General features: G+C 48.6%; 2 protein-coding genes across 3 annotated transcripts; one reads left to right on the forward strand and one right to left on the reverse strand.

The window, feature by feature from the left end:
* Positions 1-1,501: 1,501 nt before the first annotated feature.
* Positions 1,502-18,820, reverse strand: LOC146274706 (WD repeat-containing protein 37-like). Of its 2 annotated transcripts, none has more exons than XM_084702888.1 (14): positions 18,625-18,820; positions 17,296-17,480; positions 14,776-14,872; positions 14,560-14,655; positions 14,178-14,242; positions 12,871-13,006; positions 12,663-12,734; positions 12,314-12,358; positions 12,000-12,076; positions 11,008-11,239; positions 10,773-10,914; positions 5,865-5,999; positions 5,552-5,666; positions 1,502-3,112 (listed from the first exon to the last, which is right to left on the reverse strand). In XM_084702888.1, exons 2-14 carry the CDS (start codon positions 17,434-17,436, stop codon positions 2,981-2,983), a joined length of 1,485 nt encoding a protein of 494 aa, XP_084559014.1. In that variant the 5' UTR covers positions 17,437-17,480; positions 18,625-18,820; the 3' UTR covers positions 1,502-2,980. The 2 variants fall into 2 exon arrangements, with proteins under 2 accessions (XP_084559014.1, XP_084559015.1); XM_084702889.1 differs by lacking the exon at positions 18,625-18,820 and adding an exon at positions 18,389-18,537.
* Positions 18,527-20,980, forward strand: idi1 (isopentenyl-diphosphate delta isomerase 1). The gene is made up of 6 exons (XM_084702891.1): positions 18,527-18,645; positions 18,733-18,950; positions 19,251-19,423; positions 19,583-19,675; positions 19,793-19,923; positions 20,242-20,980. Exons 2-6 carry the CDS (start codon positions 18,802-18,804, stop codon positions 20,557-20,559), a joined length of 864 nt encoding a protein of 287 aa, XP_084559017.1. The 5' UTR covers positions 18,527-18,645; positions 18,733-18,801; the 3' UTR covers positions 20,560-20,980.
* Positions 20,981-21,019: the final 39 nt, after the last annotated feature.

Raw genomic sequence — 21,019 nt, forward strand, 5'->3', positions numbered from 1 at the left:
CATATGCCGGTAGCCTAATCATTTTTGACAATTTCGAACATCTCGCTCATATATGGCCATGGGTGACCAGGAATGTGTCAAGTCAACATTTCTAACCACTCTGTCTCATCCATAACATTAGCCATTCTTCTTGTCGCTTTCTGTCTTGTTCCATGGTAGCTTCTAGACTATCTTACGTTTTGCGTGATAGACATGAAATGGAAAAATGACAAGAAATAATATTGGTCATGCGACCCAATACAGATTAGAACGTAAATAACAGCCTGGTTTGAAAATGAAATAAGTAGAAAGTACAGATATTTACTTGTAAGGGTGGAAGTAAAAAGTTATAAAAAATAAATGGTGATATAAAAAATAGTGATATGAAGTACTGATACCAGAACAATATACTTAACTACAACTTCCCATCTCTGGTAGTGAGAAAACTGTGGTCACGAAAGATGGAGAGACACAATGAGACAAAGACACACAGAAAGCGGGAGAACAAAAAAACCTGCCCCCTAAGGAATACTGTGTGTATCTCCCAGCGTGTGTGGCAGGTGTCAAACAGACCAGGCACCAAATTAGCTGCCGTGTCGGAAGAGGGGAGGGGAGAGAGAGGGGAGCGGAGCGGAGCGGAGGGGAGAGACAGGCTGCCTCCGAAGAAGCCTTCCCCCCAGGCCTGCCGCAGGGTGGAATCTGCTCTACAATAAACATCATAATTGACAATTTGCTCCACCGGCCGGTCACGGCCAACCCACTGTAATCTAACAGAGTCCACGGGGAGAGCAGCGTCGCTCCGGAGGTCTGCCGTTTAGACGCAATGAAATCTAGAAGTCAAATAGTCGAGGCTCTCCTGCTGCCATCTTTAAAGACTTGAAAATACACCCGTCCACTCACAGTATGTATCAGAATCAGAAGGGATTTTATTCGCCATGAATGTTTGCACAAACAAGGAATTTACTTAGGCAGGGAGGTGCATACATTAAACATATAGGAATATTGAAACTTAAATATGTGGACTAACTATACAAAAGGAGCAAAGTCTAGCTAATACTAAGGGGGGGGGGGGGGTCTAACTAATACTAAGGGGAATACAATTTAAAATATAAGTAGCCATAATTTACTATCTAACCTAAAAAGTAAGAAATATTTTGAATTTGGAAATACAAATATGGTGGTATATGTTAAGCTCCTTGCCTATGGAAACAACATTTCTACTCACAGGAGCTTGGCCTCTGACCCTTGATGTCTATTTGTCCAAGAAGTCATTCCTCTTTGCTTGAAATGTTGACAAGTCTCAAATAGACAAGCTAGAACCAAAAAACTAGAAAGTATTGTTGGATTTTTTTATACATTGGAACTCTCACCTGAAGTAATCTCTGTCATCAACCAATATCAAATGTTCCATATTAATATTGTATTGAACACTAAATTAATTTCAGTGTACAATAAAAACACCTTCTGTGGGGATAGATAGACTCATTCATGAGATGAAAAAAAAACCTCACCTGAGACCATGAAAAAAGAATCACACATTTTATTAGATTTTTACAAGCCTCGGTGCAACAAAAAAAAATGATAAGGTTTGGGGTGAATGTGTTTTCCCACAATGGGGAAACTAGCTATACTTTTTTCAATCTCATCACAGTTCAAATGTATATACATACACAGTGTAAGGCATATTACATTTTCACAGATATCTGGCATCCCTTCAAGTTATAATTCATTCACTGTGGAGTACGTGGCTGGCCGTTGTTGCTGAAGATTAAAAGATGAATTTGATACACACTCAACGTGACAGAGAGAATTCCCTGAATGAAGAGGTTCAACCTGGTGATATATCTGAGCAGCAGTGTTCCACAAAGTGCCTCACTTCATTCCAGAGGCGTTGATATTCTAACTGATACAGCACGGTTCTATGCGATTGCTTATTTGAGTTATAAGGCATTACGTACGACATTAATGAACTTAACTTCATGCAGAATTACATTTTATGTCCTTAGATTCTTAACATTTAAGCATTCCCTATATATTTATTAAGCAAGAAACCCTAAGCAAACAACATTTGGGTGGCATTACTGGCATGAAAACAGGATCTACAGAAGTTAAATAAATAGCAGACATTGACTTACCACTTTTCCAATAACACATTATTGTAAAACCTCATGATGTACACAAATCGGTGCAACAGACAAACAGCTATTTGATGTAAACAAACATCCCAAAGCACTGTAGATAAACAGATCCACTCAAACTCACTTCTGGTGACGGCTCATTTTCAGGTGGACATGTGTGAGAGAGAGAGAGACTAACATTTAGAGACCGACATGCATTGAGAGGAAGACCACTTTACCAAAAAGGATGCGCCATCCACACAGAGTGGTTTCTCTAAGCTAGGGTTCAAACGCCCAGTGTAAACACTCCAGCTGTTCCTCCTTAAACAGGACCTCTTCTGGGTCCGGTTCAGCGCCAGAGAGAGCTGAAGGCCGTGTTCGAATGCTGTCAAGATGCATCCTCCCCTTCCCTTGAGGTCCTCATACATCTCTAACATGAGTGGAGAGATGAAAGCCAGAACTGTGCTACACATCTCACATCTGAGATCACTCAGGGAAGGAGGAAGGATGCATTGTGACAAGACTGAAACAGGGCCAGGATATTTTGTGGTTGTTATAGTAACGGGATGTCTTAATTCGATAAACGTTCAGATATTCAGAAGACAACAGTAGCATGGGAAACGATGGACTGAGAAGTTAAAATATCCTTACAGTAGCATGTTACAAAACATGGAAATATCTATAAAAACAAACTTTTAGAAGGTCATCTGTGATCTGAGAAGGTCAAAATGTCAAAAGAATAAAGCCGATAGGTACTCTAAAGATAGATGTTGGTGTGTGTGTGTGTGTGTGTGTGTGTGTGCAGTTGTACGGTTGTCTGCAGCATGCTACTATGTGTGAATGGGTGAAAGCAAGTGTGTGTTGTGTATGGTGTGTGTGCAGCATTACTTCTCCTGCAGCAGAGCAGGAATGTTGATGTTCCAGCCGATGGCCTGCCTGTCGAAGCCGCAGGTGAACAGGTTACATGACTGGTTCTCCTCATTCCACACAGAGCAACACACCATGCGCCGGTGTCCCTGAAAACACACGTGACATTTGTAGTCGTTTAGCAGACGCTCTTATCCAGAGCGATTTACAGGGACATTTCCCCCCCGGGCAAGTAGGGTGAAGTGCCCTGCCCAAAGAGACATTGAATTTCTCACGACCGGGAATCGAACTGGCAACCCTCTGATTAATAGCCCGATTCCCTAGCCGCTCTGTCATCTGACTCCCTGCATGTGGATGACCCAGAAACAGTCTGAATGACAGACAGACAGACAGACAGACAGACCAGGGCATTCTCCACAGGTCCTGACAGCTGGGCATCAACAACAACAACCACTTGAACATCTCCTCTGGTCTCCACAGCATGAACAGTGCTAACAGCCAGAGACAGAGCCACTGTCTGCAGCCACCAGCACAGGGTGGAGGAGCGCTGGCTTCATCCTCCCATCACCTGTGGACACTCTCCTCTCTCTCTGTCCTTCTCCATCAGCCTGTCTCTCTCTCTCTCCTTCTGCTCCCTCTCTCTCTCCTTCTGCTCCCTCTCTCTCTCCTCTCTCTCTGTCCCTCTCCATCAGCCTGTCTCTCTCTCTCCTTCTGCTCCCTCTCTCTCTCCTTCTGCTCCCTCTCTCTCTCCTCTCTCTCTGTCCCTCTCCATCAGCCTGTCTCTCTCTCTCTCCTCTCTCTCTGTCCCTCTCCATCAGCCTGTCTCTCTCTCTCTCCTTCTGCTCCCTCTCTCTCCTCTCTCTCTGTCCCTCTCCATCAGCCTGTCTCTCTCTCTCTCCTTCTGCTCCCTCTCTCTCCTCTCTCTCTGTCCCTCTCCATCAGCCTGTCTCTCTCTCTCTCCTTCTGCTCCCTCTCTCTCTCCTCTCTCTCTGTCCCTCTCCATCAGCCTGTCTCTCTCTCTCTCCTTCTGCTCCCTCTCTCTCCTCTCTCTCTGTCCCTCTCCATCAGCCTGTCTCTCTCTCTCTCCTTCTGCTCCCTCTCTCTCCTCTCTCTCTGTCCCTCTCCATCAGCCTGTCTCTCTCTCTCTCCTTCTGCTCCCTCTCTCTCCTCTCTCTCTGTCCCTCTCCATCAGCCTGTCTCTCTCTCTCTCCTTCTGCTCCCTCTCTCTCCTCTCTCTCTGTCCCTCTCCATCAGCCTGTCTCTCTCTCTCCTTCTGCTCCCTCTCTCTCCTCTCTCTCTGTCCCTCTCCATCAGCCTGTCTCTCTCTCTCTCCTTCTGCTCCCTCTCTCTCCTCTCTCTCTGTCCCTCTCCATCAGCCTGTCTCTCTCTCTCTCCTTCTGCTCCCTCTCTCTCTCCTCTCTCTCTGTCCCTCTCCATCAGCCTGTCTCTCTCTCTCTCCTTCTGCTCCCTCTCTCTCTACTCCTCTCTCTGTCCCTCTCCATCAGCCTGTCTCTCTCTCTCTCCTTCTGCTCCCTCTCTCTCTACTCCTCTCTCTGTCCCTCTCCATCAGCCTGTCTCTCTCTCTCTCCTTCTGCTCCCTCTCTCTCTCCTCTCTCTCTGTCCCTCTCCATCAGCCTGTCTCTCTCTCTCTCCTTCTGCTCCCTCTCTCTCTCCTCTCTCTCTGTCCCTCTCCATCAGCCTGTCTCTCTCTCTCTCCTTCTGCTCCCTCTCTCTCTACTCCTCTCTCTGTCCCTCTCCATCAGCCTGTCTCTCTCTCTCTCCTTCTGCTCCCTCTCTCTCTCCTCTCTCTCTGTCCCTCTCCATCAGCCTGTCTCTCTCTCTCTCCTTCTGCTCCCTCTCTCTCTCCTCTCTCTCTGTCCCTCTCCATCAGCCTGTCTCTCTCTCTCTCCTTCTGCTCCCTCTCTCTCTCCTCTCTCTCTGTCCCTCTCCATCAGCCTGTCTCTCTCTCTCTCCTTCTGCTCCCTCTCTCTCTACTCCTCTCTCTGTCCCTCTCCATCAGCCTGTCTCTCTCTCTCTCCTTCTGCTCCCTCTCTCTCTCCTCTCTCTCTGTCCCTCTCCATCAGCCTGTCTCTCTCTCTCTCCTTCTGCTCCCTCTCTCTCTCCTCTCTCTCTGTCCCTCTCCATCAGCCTGTCTCTCTCTCTCTCCTTCTGCTCCCTCTCTCTCTACTCCTCTCTCTGTCCCTCTCCATCAGCCTGTCTCTCTCTCTCCTTCTGCTCCCTCTCTCTCTACTCCTCTCTCTGTCCCTCTCCATCAGCCTGTCTCTCTCTCTCCTTCTGCTCCCTCTCTCTCTCCTCTCTCTCTGTCCCTCTCCATCAGCCTGTCTCTCTCTCTCTCCTTCTGCTCCCTCTCTCTCTACTCCTCTCTCTGTCCCTCTCCATCAGCCTGTCTCTCTCTCTCTCCTTCTGCTCCCTCTCTCTCTCCTCTCTCTCTGTCCCTCTCCATCAGCCTGTCTCTCTCTCTCTCCTTCTGCTCCCTCTCTCTCTACTCCTCTCTCTGTCCCTCTCCATCAGCCTGTCTCTCTCTCTCTCCTTCTGCTCCCTCTCTCTCTACTCCTCTCTCTGTGTACCTGTCTGTTGCTGCGAGGCAGTCGTGCAAGCCTCGCTCCAGACATGTCGAACAGTCGGACTTGGCGGTTGTCATGTGGCAGAGCGATGATCCTCTGGTTGGCTGAGACGCTGATCCTGCAGGTTCAGATCAAGGGTAAGGTTAGCTCTGGTATGGCACACGTGCCTATCTACCCCTCAGATCAAGGGCAAGGTTAGCTCTGGTATGGCACGCGTGCCCATCCATCCATCCAATCTACATATCAGACAGACATTCAGAACAGAGGGAACAAGCTCCCCAGCCCCCTACTTCCACCCTCCTGTTTCCTACTGTACCTGTTGATGGCGGAGTCTGTGCGGATGGTTGCTATGGGCGACCTCATGTTCTTCAGATCCCACACCTTGACGGTGCGATCGTCACTTCCTGACACCACGTTGTCCCCCACGGTGAACACTGCCGATGTCACAGTGCTGCACACAAACATCACAACAACAACCTGATGACATGATTACAGATAGATCGAGAAGATATTTCTTATTTGCTATACGATTAACATCACAATCAAGAAGAAGAATTCTTCCGTTATTCTTTATCCAAGAGTAAATCATTTGGTCTATGGAGAGAGAGGTCGTTGCTGCAAACTCATTCATACAACCGAGTAATATGAGATATCTCTAAGCAGAGGAGGAGAGAGGGGAGGGAGGTAGTGGGAGGGAGGGAGGATGAGATGGAGGGTTGGGATTAATAATCTAGCAGCAGGTGTGCAACAGCTCTGGAACAGAACTAGGAGTTCCTCTCCCTTCTCTATTCAGTTCCTCCCTCTCGCTCCAGACCGGAGCCCCTCAAGGCAGCGTTGGTCTGTGGCTGCCTCTCAGCGTGCCGTCTCTGGGTAACCCAGCCAGCAGCCAGTGGGGGTGCACAGACACAGCCACACAGTGGAACAATGTGACAGACTGGGGTAGAGCATGTTCTGATAACCCCTGCCTGAGAGGGCTTGGTTAACTAATGGCTGGTCCACGGGGGGCCGCGGTCACACAACGAAAGCTACGTTGGTGCTAGCACGCCAGAGCCTCCTCACCCCAGAGTTCCCCATAATGCTAACGCTAGCACCTCTGGCGGAGGGTGGGGGTTCACTTAAAGTGGGGGCCGCTGTTCAAAGTCACCCCACCCCCACCAGCAGGGTCAGGCCAAAGTGCTCCCCTCAGCACGTCTTCGCCCTCGCTCATGATGAACTGGAGCCAGCAGGCTATCTCCCACCTTGCTGAGGTCAGGCCCATTCCTTTAATAGACTTTAATATTTCCAATTTATAATGTCAGTCCCTGCTGTCAGACCACACATCCCCCCCCCCTCCTCCGCTCCATACACAGTAGGAGGTTGGATGGGGTGTGCCGCTGCTCTCCCCCCTGATTGAGATTAGCTCTCTCGGCCTGGCCTAGCCTAGCCTGGGTGACCCGGCGGCTGTTTTGCTAGCTGCCCGCTTAATTTAAATTGACATCTAATTAAGCTTTAATCAGGGGCTAAACTACGGTGTGTTAGTGGAGCAGGGGGGGCTGCTCCAGGAAACTGTACTTTACACCACTGCCAGACAGGGCGAGCTCACGGCTCCGGCCACTTAAACCCGAAGCCAAGGAGTGCATCGCTGATGATGATGATGATGGTGATGATCATGCACTTTTTGACTTCCTGAGCTGGAGGATGTGGGGAGGAGGAGGGGGGGCAACAGATTAATAGGTTGATTAAAGTCCTATTAGGACTTGGGAAGTGTTCTGTTCTGGAGAGTGGCGTGTCTCCGCTAGCTGGAGGCGGTGACAGGGAAGGTCGAAGCTCGTCAGCCGCCGAGCAGAACAGAAACGGCTGAGAGGAAGGAGCATCTCCTGGGGAACACTGAAGCAGTGTGCAGGCAGACTGGCTGACGGGAGGCAGGAGGAGGGACAGACAGACAGACAGACAGACAGACTGTCTGAGGTGAAGGAGCGTAACAAGATTAAACGCTAGATAACACGCTACTTTTGTCGTAGCTTCGTGACAGCACTGGTCACGTCCCAGTGAGCTTGGTTATTTCCAGACTGGATCCCTGAGTAATTACATCCATCTGACAATGTCTCTAATAAGACACCGCCTTCGCACACTGCTCCTGGTGTTATCCACAGTCACTTCTGAATCAGGAACGTGTTGACATGCCAGGCTTCTGAAGTGCTGTCAGACACACACACACGCACGCACGCTTAGACACAAAGACACCGCCGCCTGTGATCAGCGCTGAACGCGAGGCGGAGACAAACGCGACACGGCATCCCGTCTGTTCCCCTCCCCGTGCCCCCGTGGGTTCACCCCCACGGCCCAGAGACCGAGAGGAGAGGAGGTGGCCGCCCAGACTGACCGCGCTGCTCTTCTGATTGCCACCGCACACTGTCAGCACCTGTTAGCGCTAATTGCCGCTGAAGACGCTGCAAACGAGCCCCTCCCTCCGGCTCTCCTCCTCCCGCCTGGTAATCCTCCTCGGCCTACCAGCAGCCCTTTCCATTATGCCATCACCGCTGTGCCACTCTGCCTGTCACAGAGAGGACGTGCTTCCAGAGGACTGTGTTTCCTCCCACACCGTGAAGAGGCGCTTTGCTCTCCACGGCAGAGAGGCCCTGGAGCGGGGGCTCATCCTGGGAGCTCTCCCACCTGCTACTGCCGAAGGACCAATCGGCTGCTCTGGTTGTCACCTGACCCGAAACAAACACCAGCTACTGCCGAAGGACCAATCGGCTGCTCTGGTTGTCACCTGACCCGAAACAAACAGACAGGAGCTTCACCGACCAAGCTAGACCCACGGCCACGCTCACACCCACACTGCCGCTGTCAAGTGTGGGTGTGTTTGGAGAGCTGACTGGGCTTTTAGCAGGGAGGCCTCCAGGCCTTGCCAGGCTGTGTGCAGGCCTCATTCATCTTGCAAGCGCGGGGCATCGGAGCATTCCCCTCCAGATGACAGTAGACCCCCTCCTCCTCCTCCTCCTCCTCCCTCACCTCCCTCCCCCTCTGTCTCCCCCCCTTCCTCAGCCAGACATGCACGCGCGTCACTGTGACTGCAGCTCATTAAGACTAGCAGCTGTCTCCTCGAACGCAGGCAGGCAGGCAGGCAAACACACACACACACACACCAGGGCATGCACAGGCACACACATGTTCTGTGTACACACACCCAGACGCACTGAAACATCCCAAGCAGTGAAGTGTCAATCAAGCCCAAGTGTTGACAGTGTCACACGCCGGCTGCTGTCCATGACAAAAGAGGCACAGCGTGACCATGACCAGGTGTGGGCCCACGCTACAGTACCCGGCTGGGTTAAGAACATCGACTGCCTCCCCCCCCCAAAAAAGAGTTCCCACCTGTAGCGTGGTCTGTCTGTTGTGGATCTGTTGTGGATCAGCCATTTGATAGCTGCAGCACGCTGCCTGGGTGAGTTATTGACTGAGTGTCCTGCCAGCTGGGATAAGACTGGCTCTGAGTCCTGAGGAGGGAGGGGCTCCAGGTGTGGCCTCCCCCTGCTGGTAAACTGGAAGTGCGTGCAGAAGACTGACCTGTGTGACCCCTCACCTCACAGCCTCTGACGGCCCGCTCACCTCACAGCCTCTGATTGACCCCTCACCTCACAGCCTCTGACGGACCCCTCACCTCACAGCCTCTGACGGACCCCTCACCTCACAGCCTCTGACGGACCCCTCACCTCACAGCCTCTGAAGGACCCCTCACCTCACAGCCTCTGACGGACCCCTCACCTCACAGCCTCTGACGGACCCCTCACCTCACAGCCTCTGACGGACCCCTCACCTCACAGCCTCTGACGGACCCCTCACCTCACAGCCTCTGACGGACCCCTCACCTCACGGGCCCTGTGACGGACCCCTCACCTCACGGGCCCTGTGACGGACCCCTCACCTCACAGGCTCTGACGGCCCGCTCACCTCACAGCCTCTGACTGACCCCTCACCTCACAGCCTCTGACGGACCCCTCACCTCACAGCCTCTGACGGACCCCTCACCTCACGGGCCCTGTGACGGACCCCTCACCTCACAGCCGTGTGACGGACCCCTCACCTCACAGCCTCTGACGGACCCCTCACCTCACAGCCGTGTGACGGACCCCTCACCTCACAGGCCGTGTGACGGACCCCTCACCTCACAGGCCGTGTGACGGAACCCTCACCTCACAGGCCGTGTGACGGACCCCTCACCTCACAGCCTCTGACGGACCCCTCACCTCACAGGCCCTGTGACGGACCCCTCACCTCACAGACCCTGTGACGGACCCCTCCCCTCACAGGCCCTCTCCCCTCGCCTCAGCGGTAGACGGCAGGTTTTCAGCAAACCTGCTCGATATTCTCTCAACGTACAGGAAGTAATTGCCTCCACACTGACAGGGAAATAGAGGGATGGAGGGGAGAGGGGGGGAGGAACCATCCGGAAACTGGCGAAGGACCGCGTCGCTGTCGCTAATCTCATTACGCTGATTGTCTATTGGAGAGAATTAAAGTGGGATCTGTAGGAATTATACATGCTGGGGTCTCACATAATGAGTACCATGTAATCCCCAGCAATCAAAGGCTTCCAGAGCCACAACACACACTCTGCCTTTACGGAGTGGCATTGGAATTTCCCCGACAAGCTGACAGTCCGCGTTTTCAAATGAGCAACTCAAATTGAGCCCTGGCTACGAACGAGAAGCCAAATTACACAGAGAGGGGGGGGATTAACGAGAGAGAGAGAGAGAGAGAGAGAGAGAGAGAGAGAGAGAGAGAGAGAGAGAGAGAGAGAGAGAGAGGGAGAGAGAGGGGGGAGAGAGAGAGAGAGAGAGAGAGAGAGAGAGGGGGGGGGAGAGAGAGGGGGGAGAGAGAGAGAGAGAGAGAGAGAGAGAGAGAGAGAGAGAGAGAGAGAGAGAGAGAGAGAGAGAGAGAGAGAGAGAGCAAAGTGGAAGAAAAGTGCTCCATGATGAACAGAGGAGCAAGCGGAGGATTTTGCTTCGAGCTACACGGTCCTGGAAATTAACGTGACAATGTGGGGTGAAAAAAATACTGAGTGTTTCCTCTGAAAAGCTGAGGAAATAGCTGATGAAAAGGCTAGGAGGTGACAGAATGCCGACAGAGTTCCAAAATAAAATAAAGTGCTGTACTGCCACCTGGTGGCTAAAAACAAGGTGTCCGGGATGTGTGCTGTGTGCTGTGTGCTGGGCGCTGTGCTGCTCTGGGGCCCACTCACTCGGTGTGGCCCTGGAACACGTTGACAGAGTGGATGGACGGGTCTCTGAAGTCCCACAGACGGAAGGTGGTGTCCCTGGACGAGGTGACCACCAGGCGCTGGGAGGGGTGAGTACAGCAGTGGGTCAGCTCCTGGTCGTGACCTGGACACACACACAGCATGCTTACACATGGATGCAACACTTATACAACCCCCTGGACTATGCATGTGTGTGTGTGTGTGTGTGTGTGTGTACCTGTGAGTGTGTGAACCAGCTCAGATGTTTCCACCTCGTGCAGGTTGGCCGATCGGTCCCAGGAAGCCGAGACGACCTGCTTCCCCCCAACCAGCCAATCAGCAGCGATCACCACGCCCTGGTGGCTCTTCAGGGTTGCCGTGGCAACGCGGATGGTGGGCACCTCAAAGGGCCCCTCGTCCGTCTCCCCCTCCTCCCTGTCCGACAGCTCCAGGTCATCCTCACAGGGAACCTGGTGGGGGTCAGGGGTCAAAGTTTAGTCTCCAGAACTGAAGCATCCAATCAAATCCTTAACCTTGATGACTTCAAAGGATTTCCAGCTGAAATAACTGAAAGTGATCTGTATCTGAGTCTTGGACCGGCAGTGAAAGTAAAAGCCATGAGTCAAGGAGAGATGAAGAGTGAAGGTATGGAGGTATGGAGGGAGGTATTGAGGGAGATATGGAGGGAGGTATGGAGGGAGGTATGGAGGGAGGTATTGAGGGAGGTATTGAGGGAGGTATTGAGGGAGGTATTGAGGGAGATATGGAGGGAGGTATGGAGGGAGGTATTGAGGGAGGTATTGAGGGAGGTATGGAGGTATTGAGGGAGGTATGGAGGGAGGTATTGAGGGAGGTATGGAGGGAGGTATTGAGGGAGGTATTGAGGGAGGTATGGAGGTATGGAGGGAGGTATGGAGGTATTGAGGGAGGTATGGAGGGAGGTATGGAGGGAGGTATTGAGGGAGGTATGGAGGTATTGAGGGAGGTATGGAGGGAGGTATTGAGGGAGGTATTAAGGGAGGTATTGAGGGAGGTATTAAGGGAGGTATTGAGGGAGGTATGGAGAGAGGTATTGAGGGAGGTATTAAGGGAGGTATTGAGGGAGGTATGGAGGTATTGAGGGAGGTATGGAGGTATTGAGGGAGGTATGGAGGTATTGAGGGAGGTATGGAGGTATTGAGGGAGGTATGGAGGGAGGTATGGAGGTATTGAGGGAGGAGAGGAACTCACGCTGATGTCAGCTGGGGGCTGGGAGACAGGCAGCTGCACCATGTAGCGCCAGATGTGAGCAGTCTGGTCCCCAGACGCTGGAGACACACACGCACAGACACAAACACGCACACAAATAAGCATACAAGCTCATAACCCATAACTGTACTGTAAACAAAAAATCACAGATTCACAAAGCAACACAAAGCCATTATCAAGAGGTGTGCCTCGACTACATCAAACAGATTTCCATGAAATCTTTGGGTAGTTAGAACAACACACAACCCCCCCCCCACACACACACACACACACACAGAGCGTAGTGTTCCTCATACCTGTAAGTGCCATCTGTTCCGTGGGGTGAAACTTGATCGAGTTGACTGATAAACAGAAACACAAACACGATTAATCGAGTTGACTGATAAACAGAAACACAAACATGATTAATCGAGTTGACTGATAAACAGAAACACAAATTCTGCATGTGGATGGTTAATTTGTCTTTTCAAACGTTAAGAGACACTTAAGGATTTCCTCTAGCACTCCATCTCCCAAACCTTCTCCATGCTGCGCAGTGCGAGTGAGAGCATATTCAATTAAGCTCTGGGTCACTCTGTCAAAGGGCTCTTATCAATTTTGTATGACCAAATCAGATTTCATCTTCCATGTACCGAGCACTCTTACCTGATCCCGCGTGACCTGCATATCGAAGCAGACACTTCCCTGTCTCAATGCTCCACAGCAACGCAGAGTGATCTGTCAGAGGGGGAAGAATAAGCATCTCGCCAAGCAGGTGAACTGATCATGCATAGTCCTGTTAAAGGGAGGGGTCTCTCAGGGTTCACGGAACAAACTGATGGTGTTTTGGGTGACCTGGCCCTTTAAGTCTGACCTGCGGACGCGGTCCCCAGGACCACGGGAGGGATGTGAGTGATGGCAAGGTCCCAGATGCCATCCCTGTGGCCGACGTACTCTTTCAGCAGCTGGCACACAGCTCTGGATGTGGTGGCTTTGAAACTAGACACAATCTGGGGGAGGGAGGGAGGGAGGGAGGGAGGGAGGGAGGGAGGGAGGGAGGGAGGGAGGGAGGGAGGGAGGGAGGGAGGGAGGGAGGGAGGGAGGGAGGGAGGGAGGGAGGGAGGGAGGGAGGGAGGGAGGGGAGGGAGGGAGGGGAGGGAGGGAGGGAGGTAGGGGAGGGAGGGGGGGAGGGGAGGGAGGGAGGGAGGGAGGGAGGGAGGGAGGGAGGGAGGGAGGGAGGGAGGGAGGGAGGGAGGGAGGGAGGGAGGGAGGGAGGGAGGGAGGGAGGGAGGGAGGGAGGGAGGGAGGGAGGGAGGGAGGGAGGGAGGGAGGGAATGAGGTGTTAAAAATATCAAGTTCTCCTTGACCCTCCTAGAGTGTGGTGCAGGGCAAATTCACTTAAACAGCATTTCTTCTGAGTGTTAATGGACCTCATAGAACTATACCCAGCACCAGCAACACAGTTTAAAGCACACACTCACACCATGACATAGCATGTCACCCTTTCTCTCCCACCACCACAGTTGCCATGAGCGATGGGACTTGAGTTATTTTGCATTAGTATATGCTTCCCATACTCAGGAGCGTTCACGATCTACAGTGCATTTAGTCAGTCGCCATGGGTCAGTTGGCTGTAGTGGATCACTTGAGAGACAATCACTGGTTTCACCCAGGGGGACTCATGCATATCCAGGTCATTACCCAGGAGTCCCCAGCACACAGCTCCCATGAGCCCACAGAGATGGTGCAAGGTCACCCTACTCTTCCGTTGAAAGAGGGGTGGCACTATATCAGTAGAGGGAAAGGGAAAAATCCTTTCTTTTTTTTAATCCTCTGGGATCTGGAAATAAACCCTGCAAAACAGCACTGGACTGTTCAGCTACGAGCTGACAGCTAGGGTCTTACAAAATATTACGGAGTTAGTTCCTGGTTTAATTACCCTGCTAAGTTATTGTAAAAACGTTTTACTTGAATGGGTGATAAATATTTGAAAAATCCTCTGTCATTCAGAAGAAGAAGTGCTATTCTACAACCAGTCTAACCACTGGGCAACAAAGGCGCTTGTTATCACCGTTAATCATTATATAATGTAAGCCGGTAATCCAAAACAGCTAGCATAGTTTACATAGATGCCTTATCTTGCTCTCCTGTTTAAACTCACTATAACCTATCTCATGTTACCTTGCTTGTGGAGGCCTTGTACGTTGTCTTCAACTTCTGGGAGAGTTGACTTGTGCTGTGGCTAGCTGCGGACACAAACACAGACCCATAAACAAATATGGTCATTAATCGATTCAAATTATTTTCAAGACAATCAGATGAAAACATTTGTAGAAAAGAAAGCAAAGAACAAGAAATGAACTGTTGATGAATTCACTTCCTTATTTGATAACCCACGTTTCACCACCAATCATTTGGGCGCATTAGACCTAGTTTGTTTTGGAACCAAAACACACACTAACTTGCTGATGATCCTGGTTTAAGACCTTAATCTAAAATACACCTAAATATGAGGATATTGTGTGGCAAGTGTTGTCTTAAAAAAAAAACACATGTACAATACCTTTTGTTTTTAGCGCTCCTTTGCTGGGGTCTCCACCTTCTATGGTTTGTCCATCTCCAGCCAGACGATCGTTGAGTGTATCTATCTCCCGGCGTACTAAAGTTAGCATTAGCATTAGGTTAGAGCAAGGCTATTACCAGACATTAAAAACATGCATGACAGCGCAACCAACAAGACACCAAGCTCAAACCCAGGCACTTTAGGTAAATTACTTACGGTCCAAGTTTTCAATGTAGAGATTTTCAAACTCGCGTTCAATCTGACCAAACAGGTCCAGCAGATTGCTACGCAAAGACATGGGTAGCTTGGAATCCTACAAACAAGACATGAGAATAGTGCAGAAAAAAACACCAACTGTGACCTGCAGCCATGGTTATGTCAGTCAACCTGTTTTGCGGTTAGATTTTGAAATAGGAGAAAACAGTGTAGTGTAAGTTCCTTTGTCAGGTGTAATACAGTGGATCCACTGATCATGATAGATGTCAAATAATATTTATTTCGGCAACAATCTGGAAGTATCGGAACACTCACATTACACTAGTGAAAGTTCATCATACAGTTACGATTCAATGAGGGTGGATAAGCACAGGACCAAAAGTCTACAAAAAAACACCAGCTTAGCCATATCCTAATGCTTAAACTACTAGATACCAGAAAGTCTTTACAAAAATATGGAATGTCACTACTATAATACAGCTACAACACCTTGTAAGCTTGGTTGACTAACCTCCATGCTCTACTCCTGGAAGTTTCACAAAGGTATTTTACAGGCACACACACAGCAGCACAGCATGAAAACAATGGATTCAAACCTGCGTCTGACAGCTTGCCTGAGTGTCGATTCTTTTACTGTACTTTCTCTGACAGGCACGTGAGTCTCTCCCTCTCCCTCTCCATCTCCCTCTCTCCCACCTACCCTCTTTTCCTCCCTCCCTCTTACTCGTTCTCTCGTCCTCTCTCTTTCACTCTCTCACAGTGTCAGTGGAATATGTAAACATGTTAGGGGGGGAAAATGCCAATTAGCCAACAACGAACTGCCCCTTCTCTCAAAGCTGCTTAATCATGTGCCTAAAAAATTAAGATCTCCTTGGTTACTGGACATAATGCCTTCATTGAGATGTGGAGGCCGCCAGGCTTAATCTCTGTGTGGGGGGGGGGGAGGAGAGAGAGAGAGAGAGAGAGAGAGAGAGAGAGAGACGGTGAGAGAGACGGTGAGAGAGACGGTGAGAGAGACGGTGAGAGAGACGGTGAGAGAGACGGTGAGAGAGACGGTGAGAGAGACGGTGAGAGAGAGAGACAGGAGGAGAGAGACGGTGAGAGAGAGAGAGAGAGAGAGAGAGAGAGAGAGAGAGAGAGAGAGAGAGAGAGAAAATTAGAGAGGGAGCAAATGTGTGCAAGAGAGGGAGAGTGTGTCTATGTACGTGTGTGTACATGTGTGTACGTGTGTGTACGTGTGTGTGTGAAGGGGGTCCTCCGTGAACCAACAGGTACTGTCGACGGACAGAGAGGCCTGATGAAAAGACTCATCAGACCTGGACAAGCAGACTGTATTAAAACTTGATGAGGTTGTCTTGGAGCCTGTGCGTCTACCAATTCATCTCCCATAGACTACAACCCTGGGTTCTTAGCCTACTGCTACACAACATAAACTACATCTTACGGTCATCAAAGGTAACCCTTGTAAACCACTTCTCAAAGTAGTTTCAAGGAAACAAGGAGGAGGATATCCAGTTTCTATTTGCTATTTTGCTAGCCCTCTCGATTCACAGCCAGTCTCTGTCAGCCTTGATCAAACAGAGAAGCAGTTTGATTATCTTTCTGTATAGCAGCGTCGGACACACGAGCGCCAGGTAGCATCAGGTGCGGCCTCTTATCAGAAGACTGTGTCCCTGTAAAGACCAGTCAATCCAAACACTGGACACCGTAGTGTACTGATGAGGAGAATGGTTAATCTCTAACTAGGAGAAGAATCAATCTATAATATTCGAACTGAGAAAGCTCAATTGGTTAATATAAACAAAAAAATCATTAACAAGTGTACCATTACTGAATTGTAAGATCTATATTTAAGCTGTAACACAGCCGACAAATCCTGAGAATTGTTGTAAAACCGTCTGGTAATCTCCCACATAAACCAACCAAACTCACACTGCAAGAAAAACATATTACCAAGTTTAACAAACAACTTTCTGATTACCATCTTTGGATGAGCAGTGAACACACAAAACAGTACCAGCTTGTCTGAGTAGAACATACCTAAAACATGTAAGTATCTCACCTTGTTTTTCAACAGAAATAAAATGAGAGTCTCTCCTGGGATTGCAACACTAAGGAATACCAACTCTCACTGCAACTCTGACTGAACTCAACTCATCCAAACTCAGTCTCACTGTACGGACTTCTACTTGGCATTCAACCTGATCGAGGATCCCTCTTTGACCAAAGACCTTCTTCAATTAAACACTAAAGGTTACCTGGACATTGAACGACAGTACTGTGCTCAGTCACACCACAGTAAGCCCTTCCCATGAAAGATAAATTGACAGCAACAAAACCATTACCATAAATAAATAAAAAATGCCATAAACTGTGTGTTATGAATTGAACTTGCCCCCTTACATTTTTTGGTCAATATCTGTTTTTTCAGTTATTAACGTTATTAAGTTACTACATTCATACATGGCTAAATCAGTACAAACTTACGGTGTATGTGGGAGTGTTTTGTTTGTGCCTCACCTGGCCCTCCAGCATGTCTCTTTGGAACCCAGCCCTGTCCTGTTCCGTGCTGTTACTGCGTCGTATGGACAGGCTGTGAGATTTTCGCTTCTGCTTGGGGTGGCGGGAGGTGGAAGAACTGCTTCCGCTTTCCCCAGGCATCCCTCCTCTGGGCTAGCCCCCTGTTTACCTTGTCCTTCCTGAGGCTGGGCAAACACAAGCCAGGGTAAACCCATGGGTACAGCTAACCACTGATAGCCTGCTACTGCACAGGCAAACACAGGGTTAGGGTTAATCTAACCTAACCGCTGACATTCTGCCGTACTGTAGCTTAATGCTGTCTGGCTGGTAGGACAGGACCCATTGTTCCCACAGAGAGGTTAAACATTAGCACACAATCTCATACGGACATCGGAGTTATTTAGCAAAGTGTGACGCCTACAAATGGAGCGAGAGGTATAATATGGATGAACTTAAAACCAGAAGTAGTGTAGCCTGTTTAGGAGTGTTCGGGTCATGGGTCTGCCACGTAATTTCAGCGTGTTGGAGTTAGCTTCTTTTACAACCTGAGATTCTGTTTACACAGTAGGTGTGGAAAACGTTGTCCACGGAGTATGATAATAAGCCTGTCAAAGCACGCAACACCTAGCTTCATATTAACAATACAAATACGGTCTTGGTGACAGATTGGTGCGTCATGGAAGGTCAGCTTTACTTAAGCTAGTTATCATATTGATAGTATTTGGGTAATCCGACATCGAGAACATCTTGCAAAATACTAGTTCTGACCGAGAAGGTTCGAAATATCTAAAATTATAGAAAATGTTAGCACAGAAATTCAATGATTTAAGGAGTATGGAAGCCTATCGAGGTCTAATTCAACCACGCAACTACAGTTACGTGCACTATTATATAGATTGCTGTTAAAACAAGATATGTATCTCTTTGCGTTTGATAAATTGATTGACCTTGTGAGGGCTAGCTTGCTAAGACACCCCACAAAATAAGAAACCACTGCTCTTAGCCCCAAGACTGGACGCCATAAGTATCATGATTTCGAGCTAAGACGAGTCAAGAGTTGGCGTGCCCTAAATTAAACACGAAATATAATTACCGGGATGATGTAAGGTAGACTATATTTAATGACACTGGATATCTTCCTTGTTTTAAATCATTTTGGATCTTGTTTATGTTCCGTGCCACATGGCATCTGCGAACCAATAGGAACGCCGTTACTGTCTGAACCAATTGGGAACTTTAACGTCACACAATTACGCCCATGGGAAGCAAGCACGTTCACTTCGTCAGCAAAATTATCATGAAATACGCTATAAAACTGGCAATTTATACCTGAATTACAACTGTTCATCTGTAAGTAATAGCGCTTTATAATCGGTGATCGAGTGGGATTTATTCTTCCTAAATGAAATCACAGTTTTACGGTCAATCTTCTTTCAGATAAACCAGGGTGGTTCGATGGCGTGTTGATTCCTTCTGGCGGTGTGATTGGTGTTCCTTGTCGGTGTGATGGTGGCGCGCGGCTTGTGGGCTGTGCTCCGGATGGTGTCCTGTGAGGGACCAGCCTTGTTGAAGCCAGTCGTACCTGTATCAAGTGGAAGCAGTATAAAACATCCTCGATTCCTCCCCGCATCTATTTCATTTAGATATTTCTCAAGGTGTGTATTAAATTGTTTTAAGTTTCTCGGACTATATCGTAATATAGCAAACTACCACTACTATTTAATAGTTTTAGTAGTGCTGCTTGCTAATCTCATTTACTCCAATCTGCGTGACCGATTTAACGTTAGCTGTCTGCACGGTCTATTGATAGACTGCCTTTTTAGAGCATATGGCTTCATGTTACTTACACAGCTAATGATGCAGGATGTTTTCGTTTAGTTTCAAGGCTATTTGGCACACTGATAAATAAAACCGAAGCTTTAGCTAGTTCTCACCGTGATAAATACTGTTTACAGACAAGCGAAAGATCTGCGTGCTGCTGTAAGGATGCCTGAAATAAACACGGATAATCTGGACGAGAAGCAGGTGAAACTTCTTGCAGAGATGTGCATCCTCATCGATGAAAATGACCATAAAACAGGAGCAGATAGCAAAAAAAATTGCCACCTTAATTCGAATATTGACAAAGGTAAGTGACAGACTGTAGCATACATTCTTTTTTTATGCGGATGACCGATACATTACTGATAACATTGACTCGTCCGTGCTCATGAAATATGTACCTAATGACCAGTGATTATCCAACGCAACATAAAAAATGTTTCTAAATTAAATACCTCTGTTCCAGGTTTACTGCATCGTGCCTTCAGCGTATTCTTGTTCAACAGTGAGGACAAACTCCTTTTACAACAAAGGTCGGATGCGAAGATCACCTTTCCAGGTGAGAAAAAAACCTCGATAAATAAAGCCCCAGTTCTTATCTGAAATATCAACTGTGAAAAGGTAATTTATGACTCACTTAAGCCTTGGTGTTGAAACGACCTGTGTGTGTTTATAGGTTGTTTTACCAACACCTGCTGCAGCCATCCTTTACATACAGTAAGTGAATTGGAGGAGCAGGACGCTATTGGGATAAGGAGAGCGGCACAAAGACGACTTGAAGCAGAGCTGGGAATCCCCATGAATCAGGTTAGTAGTGTGCATATGTGCTAACTGTATACCTGTGCTGTATCTCCTGTGGATACATTTAGAACAGTCTAAAGTCTGTCTTTATAATAATAATAATATCATTATAATTGGGGATTTTGAGGACATGAAAACAAAATGTATTTAGCTGTTTGAGTACCTGCCCCACAAGTAGTATAATAGACCAGTAGATGTAGCCTTACTGGTCTATTATACTATGCGGGAGAGGCACTCAAACAGCCCAATCAAACAGCTCAATACCTTATGCATCACAGCAGGATTCAGTTGTGCTGATTTCTTCCCGCCCCCCCTCTCTCTCAGGTGCCCCCAGAGGAGATGACTTACCTGACCAGGATCCATTACAAGGCCCAGTCAGACGGGATCTGGGGCGAGCATGAGATCGACTACATCCTGTTCATGCAGAAGGACGTGGAGGTGAACCCAGACCCCAATGAGATCCAGAGCCACTGCTACGTCACCAAGGAGGAACTGAAGGACATGCTGGAGAAGGCCAAGAGGGGAAAGCTGCTGATCACACCCTGGTTTAGCTTGATCGCCCACACTTTTCTCTTCAAGTGGTGGGATAACCTGCAGAACCTGAAGCAGTTCATGGACCATGACAAGATCCACCGCATGTGATTGATAGTCATGTTCTCGTTGTTAGTGTAGAGCCCTGTTGAAATAATGTCAACATGCATATTTCATCCAACACTTGTAGGAGATGAACTCACTTCAATGATGTATTGCAAGACTTTAAACAACCTACCTGTGAAGGTTTCTCTTAATGTTGCCTCAACATGGACTATACAGGAGCTCTTGAAAATTCAGTTTGTGTAGAATTGTTTATCAGTTGTCCATTAATTGATTAGAATACAGGACTAAAAGTGGTTATTATGCTGTATTGGGAGATATGACATTGCTAGCTTCTTGTACTATATAGCATATATTTGTATTAAGTGCCTGAACCTGAAAACTTGTAAGGATTTACACCACACTGTATAATAGTTTATAATTATGTAAATTATTTTGCTTATTAAAACTTAAATGTAAACACATTCTAGCTGTTGCGATGTTACCATTTCTATGAATCATGAAACAC

The sequence above is a fragment of the Hypomesus nipponensis genome, chromosome 8 (assembly GCF_054491055.1).
Source record: "Hypomesus nipponensis isolate SF chromosome 8, ASM5449105v1, whole genome shotgun sequence".
NCBI classification, from domain to species: Eukaryota; Metazoa; Chordata; class Actinopteri; order Osmeriformes; family Osmeridae; genus Hypomesus; species Hypomesus nipponensis.

What these genes read in the sequence shown, in the direction of transcription:
- LOC146274706 (XM_084702888.1), bottom strand. Translation starts at nt 17,436, where the DNA reads ATGCCTGGGGAAAGCGGAAGCAGTTCTTCCACCTCCCGCCACCCCAAG. An exon ending in AGCCCCCAGCTGACATCAGC is followed by an intron (nt 11,240 to 11,999) that starts GTGAGTTCCTCT and finishes GACCCCCACCAG; the next exon opens with GTTCCCTGTGAGGATGACCT. An exon ending in ACAGACTCCGCCATCAACAG is followed by an intron (nt 5,667 to 5,864) that starts GTACAGTAGGAA and finishes CTGAACCTGCAG; the next exon opens with GATCAGCGTCTCAGCCAACC.
- idi1 (XM_084702891.1), top strand. Translation starts at nt 18,802, where the DNA reads ATGGTGGCGCGCGGCTTGTGGGCTGTGCTCCGGATGGTGTCCTGTGAG. An exon ending in TCATTTAGATATTTCTCAAG is followed by an intron (nt 18,951 to 19,250) that starts GTGTGTATTAAA and finishes TACTGTTTACAG; the next exon opens with ACAAGCGAAAGATCTGCGTG. An exon ending in TGGGAATCCCCATGAATCAG is followed by an intron (nt 19,924 to 20,241) that starts GTTAGTAGTGTG and finishes CCTCTCTCTCAG; the next exon opens with GTGCCCCCAGAGGAGATGAC.